Source organism: Terrapene carolina, unplaced genomic scaffold (assembly GCF_002925995.2).
Source record: "Terrapene carolina triunguis isolate 2854851 unplaced genomic scaffold, T_m_triunguis-2.0 Scaffold69, whole genome shotgun sequence".
NCBI lineage: Eukaryota > Metazoa > Chordata > Testudines > Emydidae > Terrapene > Terrapene triunguis.
In genome coordinates, this window is record NW_020664420.1 from 64,749,941 (window position 1) to 64,760,216 (window position 10,276).

The following is a 10,276-nucleotide window of genomic DNA, read 5'->3' on the forward strand; positions in this document are numbered from 1 at the left end:
CTGTACAGCGCCAGTGTAGCCAAGGCCTTAGTGGGTGTCACTTACTCTCTTAGAGATTGGTCTACTTTAACTTACACCATCCTTATGCCCTCCTGCTTTTCTTGCTATGCTGCAGTTCTCTTCTGTGTACTCTCAGATATGAGGTGCATGAACTTAAATTCACCTAGATTCAATGGGCCAAATTCAGTGACAATATGTAAAGGGTGAGGGACATAAGCTATATTTTGATAAGAGGGTGTGAGTCCAAAGTAGTAGTTCAACTCTGAGTTGGTGCAACACATGCTGAGAGGTCCAAAGAGAGGTGAAGATTACTGAGCACCAACGTTGACTTATTTAAAATTGTATCTGAATTTGGCCCTAAATTTCTTGATTTGGTTATCCTAACCCTTTCAATGTATTAGAGATTTTAATAGAACTTAATAGGAGTAAACTGGAGCTTGAAAAATAGCTGTGGAAAAATTCATATATTAAATATGCATAATTTTGAATTGGCTGAAGGTAGCATTAAAATCTGGGACTATGAAGAATATATTGGGTTTGTGTAGGCTCTGCTTAGTTGCTCTTAGCAAATTGCACTGAATATACTGAATGTTTTACATGAATTAAAAGCTCCACAGCATTATTACAGAGACAAGGTGGGTGAGGTAGTATTTTTATTGGACTGGTTTCTGTTGTTGGTTTGGGTTTCTTGCATGATTTCTAAGTAAGTTTCCTGATTTTTTTTTTCTTCCAGTGTGTGGGTGCATGTGATGATTTTTTTGTTTGAGGTGGTCCCTTCTGGAGTATGAGGAGCAGTAAGTGGTTCCTTAGCGTTTGTTTGTTTGTTTGTTTGTTTGTTTGTTTGTTTGTTTAAGTTCTTCTGCAGAGCTGTTCATCATATTTGGAGTTGTATGCAGTGGTCAGAAGGTTACAGGTGGTGAGACCTATAAGGATGATGTTTTGTTTCTTGCATTTGCTCAGGAAGAAGATGTCACTCTTAAGTTTCGCTTCCTTTTTCTTCTTGTTGTGGAGCTTCCATTTCAGACGGCAAAATTTGATATCGTCCGTTGTTGTAGCTATGTTGGCCCCAGTATATTAGACTGACAATGTGCGTGAGGCAATATCTTTTTATTGGACCAACTGAAGTAATAAAGATATTACCTCACCCACCTTGTCTCTCTAATATCCTGGGACCAACACAGCTACAACAACACTGCATACATAAAGCATTATTGTCATCAATGATTTATAAATACAAGCCAACCTGTTTGCTTTGAAGTACTTGGCATTAATTGACCACGACCATATCTACACAAGAAACTTGTGTCAACTGAAGTAACATCAGCATACAGCTCCTGCAGTTAGCATGTTGCATGTGCGTGTGCATACTTGGCTCCTTGTGTCGATGATGTGCATACTTAGCGGGAGTGCTTGTATCAGTGCACAGTGCAGTGCACCATGAGCAGTTATCCCGGTGTGCAACTCATTACCATCCAGTGCATTGTCTTTTGGGAAGTTTTGGCAGTGCATGATGGAGCCGAAACAAATTGCACGGGGTGACTGGGAGGATGGAGTCAACTTCCCATTCTGCAACTGTCTCCATCCTGTAATGTCATCTGTATCCCATAATTTTCATGCCTTTTTTTTTTTCAAAATCCCACAAATCCGTGTGGCCCTCCTCGCTGTCCACTATCTCCGACAGAAGCATGGAGCGTGCACAGCTCTGCACTATTGTCATTATCATTGCAATCATTGGGTGCATAATCCTATGCAGAGCTGAGCTGCAAGAAGAGCCACAGGGAACATGATGATTCCTTGGAGGACAGATTGCTGTGAGACATAGCGAGAACCGATTCAAGATTGGTGGTGGTATTCATGGAGCAGCTACAATTGGTGGAGCGCCTCTTCTGGGCCTGAGAGACAAGCACTGACTGGTGGGATTGCATCGTAATGCAGGTTTGGAATGATGAGCAGTGGCTGCAGAACTGTCAGATGTGCAAGGCCACATTCCTGGATCTGCGTGCCAAGCTCACCCCAGTCCTCCAGCAGAGGCACACCAAATGAGAGCCATACTGACAGTGGAGAAAAAAGTGGTGATCTCACTGTGGAAATGTGCAACAACAGATTGCTGACGGCTAGTTGGGAATCATTTTGGAGTTGGGAAATTACTGTGGGGACCATCGTCATGCAAGTGTGCAAGGGCATTAATCACCTCCTGCTATGCAGGACTGCAACTCTCATCAATGTGCAGGACATAGTGGATGAATTTGCAGCAACGAGGTTCCCGAACTGTGGGAAAGCGATAGGTGACACACATACCCCTGTTTTGGCACCAGACCACCTTACCTCAGAGTACATCAACAGAAAGGGCTGCTTTTCTATGGTTATGCAAATACTGGTAGATCTCTGGGGACACTTCATTGACATCAGTGTGGGCTAGTCAGGGAAGGTGCATGACGCTCACATCTTTAAGAACACAGGACTGTTAAGAAATCTGCAAGCAGAGAATTTCTTTCCCAACCGGCAGATTACCATTGGCAATGCTGAAATGCCAATAGTGATCCTGGGCGACCAAGCCTACTCCTTGCTCTCCTGGCTAATGAAGCTGTACATCAGCCATCTTAAGAGGACCAAGGAATGCTTCAACTACCGACTCAGTAGATGCAGAATGACAGCTGAATGTGCCTTTGGTCATTTGAAGGGATGCTGGCATTGTTTACTCAGAAGATTGGACCTCAATGAGAAATATCCCAATGGCTATAGCTGCCTGCTGTGTCCTGCATAATATCTGTGACGCAAAGGGGGAAAATTTTCTACTGGAGTGGAGGACAGAGGTGGAGCAGCTGTCTGCTGACTTTGAACAGCCAGATACAAGGGCTGTTAGCAGAGCTTAATGTGGAGCTCTGCAGCTCAGGAAGGCTTTGAAAGACCATTTTAATAGTGAGCTAGAGTAGTGTGTGCTGTGGTAATGTGCTCTACATGGCCCTGCTCTTTTGCAGCCTTGTATGAATTATGTGGTGATTGCTGTACATGTAGGGATATAACATTGACCATGCAGCTGTTAATTTTTTTGTGAATGATTTTGAGTTGAGTGACACAGTGCAGTAATAGGTAATTGGTCACTTTCCGAACTGATGAGCACCAGCCAGCATATGTTGTGAACTAATAAAGATGAATTATGTTCCCAATAATAGAATTTTATTCTGTAACAAAATCAGTGCCAAAAAAACCCCCATGTCAGAGATTGGGGAGAATTTAGTGGCTATAAAAATGAGAGTAGAGAGTAATGGGGAAATTAAAGTTGGGGAAAACAACCCTAATCAATTAGACTTATTTGAATTGTCCAGAAGTTCTCAAACTGGTACATTATTGGCATGGGAGGAAAGTAAGGATGAAACTAGATTTCATGGAGATGTATGAAGAAAGGCAAAATAGCATTAGGGTTAAAATTAACCAGTTAAATATATATTCAGTAATATTAGGTGGCTAAGTATGTTAATTTATTCATTTCATAATATTTAGTAAGGTGTTGGTACCCTTCCTTTTGCACTGATGGCTGCGTGGCCTTCAGAACTGGGCAGCCGGAGAGTGGCAGCTGGTGGCCGGGCGCCCAGCTCTGAAGGCAGTGCCACTGCCAACAGCAGCACAGAAGTAAGGAAGATTGGTTTCTCCTACAAATTTGTTTTTAATGGATAGGAGTAAACAAATATGTTCGCCAGTCGCAGATGACAGGTCGTTGCTCTTCACATTTAAATTATAGGGGGAAAATGTTCCGTGACCTCTGCAAATAGCTGCTCCTGACAAGTGGTCTCTCTTTAGAGGTGATCTCTAAGACAGGTTTTTCTGTATTTGTACTTTGGGAGGCTATCAGATATTACAGTGATGGACACTCTTAGGGCTTGTCTACACTACCCGCCGGATCGTCAGGCAGTGATCGATCCAGCGTGGGTCGATTTATCATGTCTAGTATAGACGCAATAAATTGACCGCTGAGCGCTCTCCCATCGACTCTGGTACTCCACCAGAACGAGAAGCGCAAGTGGAGTCAAAGGGAGAGTGTCAGCTGTCGACTTACCACAGTGAAGATACCGCGGTAAGTAGATCTAAGTATGTCGACTTCAGCTACGTTATTCACGTAGCTGAAGTTGCGCATCTTAGATGGACCCCTGAATGGATGGATAAAAGACATAGACAGACCAAGCAAGACTATATACTCTACAATGGCAACTGAGTCAGTAAGTTGTGGCTACAACATTTTTGTCCCTTGACTCAATTGCAAAATATATGGAAGTTTTAGTGTAGATAGGACCTAATTGTAATCCTGTACCTGAGCAAAAGCCTTGGACAAGCCAAGGTTTTAACCTAATTTTTGGGTCCCATCCATTCTACAGATTTTAATTATATTCTGCTGGGTCATTAGACAGCTGGGTAGTAACCTGGTCCCCTGACTCACTTATAGTTTAATTGTGATTGGCTCTAAACATAGTTTGTGTTCACCAGAATATGGGTAATAAATAGATAGTAATTGTGTTAACCATTAATATTTCATTGTTGACAGAAACCTAGGCTGGCATAGAATTATATTCCTATGACCGGGTTATGACATTTATTCTGCAGTGTAGACAGACCTCTCACCATGTTATTATAAGCAGACTGGCTGCTGTTTCTTCTTCTCAGTATTCTGTAATGGGGCATCACATTGAGCATTGTCCAGTGTTTTGCAGGTGCCACCTTGTATGCTGGTCACACTATCCTCTGCTAAGGCAATATGACATAGGTGCCTGCATTTTCCCAGAATGCTCTAATGCAAGTATGCTTAGGCAGAGTAGTTGGTAGAGATACACACAATGGTTGATATGGGCTCTGGTTGTGTTGTGTTTAACACCCTTTTTCCCCTCCATCCCCCCCAACAAAAATATTCCCACCGGACATAACTAAAGTGTGTTAGATTTCTTAGACTGCATGCTTGCTTTTAGATTGTTAACTCTTTGGCATCTTCACAGATATTTGTACATTGCCTAGCACAGTGGAACCTAATTCTTATTGAGCTTTCTGCGTGCTATCAGAATGTAAATATTAAATAATAATGAGGAGGTGGTCCCAACCAGCTCTCCAAAAACATGTTGGGTTTTTGTAGTGTAAATCAAAACTACGGTAAGTTAAACAGACTTGCAGCTCAGCTCAGAATTGTTTTCTTTTCACTGGTTTGTGTCTCAGTTTTATTCACGTGTACTTAAAGAAGAAGAATAAAGAAAATATTTTCAGTGTAACTTTTGTGTGTGAAACTGCTCATAACTTGGTTATTTATGAGCAGTAGTGGAAGATGCCAAATCTTGATTGATACTTACACAAGCTCACCCAAACTTTATTTAATATGACTAATAAACTGTAAGTAATATATCTTTCTTTTACTTTGCTCCTTTACTTTTCAGAGTTTGTTACATTCTTTTTTTTTTTTTTAAAGCAGTGAAACTGGAAATGCCAAACCTGAAGTCTTGAATGATGGATCCATTTCGTACTGTGTGGGGTTTTTTTTTCTTTTTGCTTCTGCAGAAACCACTTGTTTGCTTTCTCTTGGTTTCTTAGCTGATAGAATTTCTTACAAACACTTTTACTTTCCTGTCAATGTATTATGTTCTCTGGAGAGAGGATCAGCTGGAATCATGGCAAAAAAGAACCACTGTTTCTTTGATTTTTGATTCACCACCCCGTTCCCAGAATTGCCTTGTTCCCTCTCACAGGGGGAAGACTTGTCTCTCATACAAATTACTGGTCCATTTCTGGGTCTTTGTAACCTTCCTGAAATCCTTGGAAAGAAGCCCTCTCTGTAGAGAAGAGGAGGTGGCATTGGAGCAACAGGCTGGTCCCAGTAATTTTATGGCTTTTAATATCTCATTTTAGAAGTAACTATTAGGCATTACTTACCTTGAGCACTCAGTTCTCCAGCTACTTCTGTGACATCATTGGGCCAGTGTAAATTGAGTTAATTCCAGATTGACACCATTGTAACTCAGAACAAAATCTGGCCCATAGTCCTTGGTAAATGCAAAGATTTCCATACTAACTTAAGATACACTGTTACAAGGTACTATTAAACTAACTTAAGAGAGTACACACAAGGAGTTGGCACCATTTTAACTAGATTGGTTTCTAAACTAATTTTGTTAAATTGGTGCAAATTTTGTGTATTGACAAGACCGTAGACACATTTTGTATACAGAGTCTTAGAAGGCTTTTTTGAAAATGCCATTGTTATCATGAAGAACATGTATAAGTCCTGGAAAGTCAAACACTGACATATAATATATAGAGTAATGATTATAGATTCAGTGACAAGAAAATAAGAAAGTGACATGAAAAACTAAGAACAATAGATGTGGAACAGTAACAGTAACATAAGAAGCTATAGAGCCCGTAGAAAGACAAATGAACTCATTTATCCTCCTTTTTATATTTCCCTCTTTATTATGGCTCTCTTCAATGTAAACAGTGGTATCAGGAGAAACTTAAAGTGATGTATTGAGATGCATTAGTATCTCTGGTTTATTTTGAAAAGTTCAAATGCACACACACACCCTCCCCCAATAGCTGGTCTGTGCAAACTTATTGTCCCCATTGTTGTTTGTCTACCACACCCACGCATTTTCCTTTTGTTTAAATCTAGATGTAAACGCTTCAGGGCAGCAACTTCTTACTCTTACTTCATGGTTGTACATCCCTTAGCCCATTGGGACTCTAATCCTGATTGGTATCTGTGGATGCAGCGTTAATGCAAATAGCTAATAATACGGTGCAGTCAAATTGGGTATTTCTTCACACAGCCTCCCACCATTTTTCTTTGAAACACCAAAATAACATTGTATGAAGTGGGAACACATTTGCCAGATCAGTAATATAATGAAGTCAGTGGCAAGCATTAAACTACCTGTTTTGTGTAAGCAAGTAAAGCAGGATAGAATTTTTTATTTAACCCCCTTCCCAACACACATAAGCACGTGCGTGCAGAGGGTTATTATCTACCATCTGTTTTATCCACAGTAGTTTCTATCAATTGTGTTATTTTGGGTTCTATTAGTGTTTAAGCACTACTTTGAAGCTGTTGTGTTGTTAACTTTGGCTGAGATTATGCGTAAATGACGATAGAAATCTCAGCATGTTAAGATCATAACTGTTAGATTAATGATAGAGCTATTAGCTCTGTGCTGGTGTATTGCATTAATGGATGTGTAAGTTCAATCAAATACACTGCCGCCAGTGTCTCTGCATAATGGTATTTACTAGGTCTCAAATGGACTGCTGAGAAAAGTGAAATATAATCTTCTGTTTTATCTGCAACTTAAAAAAATAGATAATGAAATCATTCTCTTCCTAGCATATATTTTATTGTGGTTTGTGGAATCACTTCCAAAAGAACAGAGGTAATTGTAGGCCTAAGTTCTTTGCTAAAATGGAATGTGTATTTACTAGGGACATTGTGATCTTTAGAAACAATTAGAGTTACTGATGCAAGTATTGTACATTCCAGCTAAACTTAAACCCAAAAGTCAATGACAAAATTAACATTCTGTTATAAGTGAAGAGTAAGAAAATAAAAAAAGAAATTCACTGAACACACTAATTCCCTCCTTTTTATTTTTTCTTCATAGAACCTGGAGAAAGTATTTGTGGAATTCAGTCATCAGGAGCTGTTTGAGTTCTATAACAAGGTCTAGCTTTTACCGTTACCATTTCCTAATATATTTTAATAACTTCTATTTCACACTGATAAATCTCATATTAAATACTCCTGCATCACTGTTTCCCCGTATTACAGAGATTTTTGCACTTAATTTCCTTTGCACCTTATGCTCCTCAGCAGGAATCATTTGCCTATATGAATAAAATCTGATGAAACTAGAACAAAAATGGAAATAATTTTATTAAACCATTTAATTTGTTAGCTTGCATAAAAAGCATTTTCAAAATGGTGATTGCATTCAGTGTTAGAATAAATGTAATACAGTGGGTTGGTCATTCTTAAATATATCTTGCTGTTAAATCTAGAAGAGGAGCTGAGGACTAACGGTTAGGAGCAATCTGGAAGGAGCGTCTTTGTGTGTTGTCTTCAGCCCAAAATGCTAGGCTCTTAATCCAGTCAAAATAAACTCTTATTATTTTTTTACTTTGTTATTATGCATTGGAAATTCACATCAAAACAGCTGTGCATGCAAAAAAGGAGAACTTAGACAACTGTTTCTTTAAAATTTGAATATTTAAACTGCAGCAATGAATTCTAATAGCTTCATGTAAAAACAAATATTCATGAGTAGGAATTTTGTATTGCCATATGAATAGATTTAATATCCAGAGTTGCAGATTCAGTTATTTCTTGTCTGTTTGCATGTTTCTACACAACATTTTATATGAATTCTTTTTTGTTGTTGTTGCTTTAAATAGCTGGAGACTATACAAGCACAGCTGGATTCCCTTACGTGATGTTTTTGAAGACTTGTTTCTCCATCGCACTCCTGCCACCTCATTATTTTGAATTGAAGATAGATTGCCAAACTGTGTTCGCTGATGGATTCAATAGGTTGCTTCCCTGTAAAATTATATGGCTTATCTCCTCTTAGACCAGTAACATTAACCAAGGGGGATCATTGTTAAGAGTTCTGAGCTTCTAATTGACTTTCTCTTGTTTTTGAACCAACAGCATTTGTGAAGAACAGTGTTACTTGAGAAAAAAATGTAATACCATACTGTTGGTTTATAGTTCTTTTATGCTTTATTACCTGTGCTGTTTGATTCATTACATGTCTGATGGCAATTCACATACTAGTGAGGGATAGGAATAAAATCTGTATCAAAGTTATTAGAAGAATATAAAACTTAAGGAGTAACATTAGTAGAAGTAGTCAAAAAATAGACAGAATTGTCTCCATCCTTTTGAATTTCTCCCTTCCCTCCCAATAGTGTTGATTGCAAATTAGCCAAAATACATAAATACAATAAATAAAACATGAAAAAAGTGGGTTGTCTTAGTTTGGGTCATTTAATTTGATTTAATTGCATTTATATTCATTTCTGGTTTCTTTTTGTTCTTGATGATAATGTCACTGCTTTGAAAATTTGCTCTTGACATTGAGATTAACTAGGACTCCTGGGCACTGCAGTAGTACAGATAAGAAGTAATAATAATCACTGAGTATAAAAAGGGAGGATGAAATACTGAGAATAGATTATCAAGAACACTGAACTAGTCATGTGACCAGATTCCTGAAAGCCATTCATTGATCCTTCCTAATATTGTCTGTTTTTATTAATGTAAGTAAAGATATTCATAGAGTGAAATATCTCAAAATCCAAGTTAACAATATTTTCACATTATTGCGGGATGAACTCAAGTCCAGGAGCACTTGATCCTGTTAGAGGGCTAGAAGTCCTCGTCTTGCCTGTCACTGCAGAAAACAAACATGCACTGTCAATACTTTATCTTAATAACAGGAAAAGTAAGTGAATCTTCCACTCTGGGCTAATAGGAGGTGAAAAGAAATAGAAATTCAAGATATTATCATGCCTTTTTTCAGCTAAGCAACTCTGTGAACAAGGCTTTGCACTTTCACTTCCAAATCCTCCAGTGGGCCTGGTTAACACCCAGTGCAGCATTTGGTAGGCGTTCTCTTGAGATCTCAGTTTGGGGATGACATGAGTTTTAAGTATCACCAAAAACATACTTTGAGTATCTGGGATTTGGGTCCCCTTGTGCCTAATTTGTGGCATATATTGTATAACAGATCACCAACTCAGTTTGTTTTTAGGAAAGATGTTGTCAGTTCCAAAATTTCAAACAAGAGAAGTGAACTCTTCAGTGGCTGTAAGATTAGAGGAAAGGTTTTGAGGACAGCGGCCTACACAGAAGAAAGAGTGAGTAAAGGGCACCAAAGAGATCACAACCAATAGTCCCAGTGTCTTTGGGCAAACATATCTACTGAAGGAATATTTTAATTGCTGATAACATACCACCACACTTGCAGTATAGTGTGATACCATCAATGCAGTGATCCCACTGGGCAGAGGCAATACAAGAAAAAGCTTGTACACTTGAAGCATATTGAATCAATATTGTTTTTCATGGGGCAGAAAGCAAAAATGTTGAACTTCAAGATTGACACAAAACACCAAAATTAAATGGGTAGATTGACTTGTCTTAATCTAACATAATATGCTTAGTTGTATCTAACTGAATCTTAAAACAAAATTAATGTCTCTGCTTCAGCTGAGTGCATTGTTTGCTAGCACTTCCATTTGCCTCATAATT

General features: G+C 38.7%; 1 protein-coding gene across 1 annotated transcript in view; it reads left to right on the top strand.

The window, feature by feature from the left end:
• Positions 1-8,976, top strand: part of COMMD10 (COMM domain containing 10) — a 180,033-nt gene extending 171,057 nt beyond the window's left edge. The window contains exons 6-7 of the mRNA XM_024208771.3: positions 7,626-7,685; positions 8,416-8,976. Of these exons, the coding sequence (XP_024064539.1) occupies positions 7,626-7,685; positions 8,416-8,454 (99 nt within the window). The 3' untranslated portion in view covers positions 8,455-8,976. The remainder of the gene's footprint in view (positions 1-7,625; positions 7,686-8,415) is intronic.
• The last annotated feature ends 1,300 nt before the right edge of the window (positions 8,977-10,276 follow it).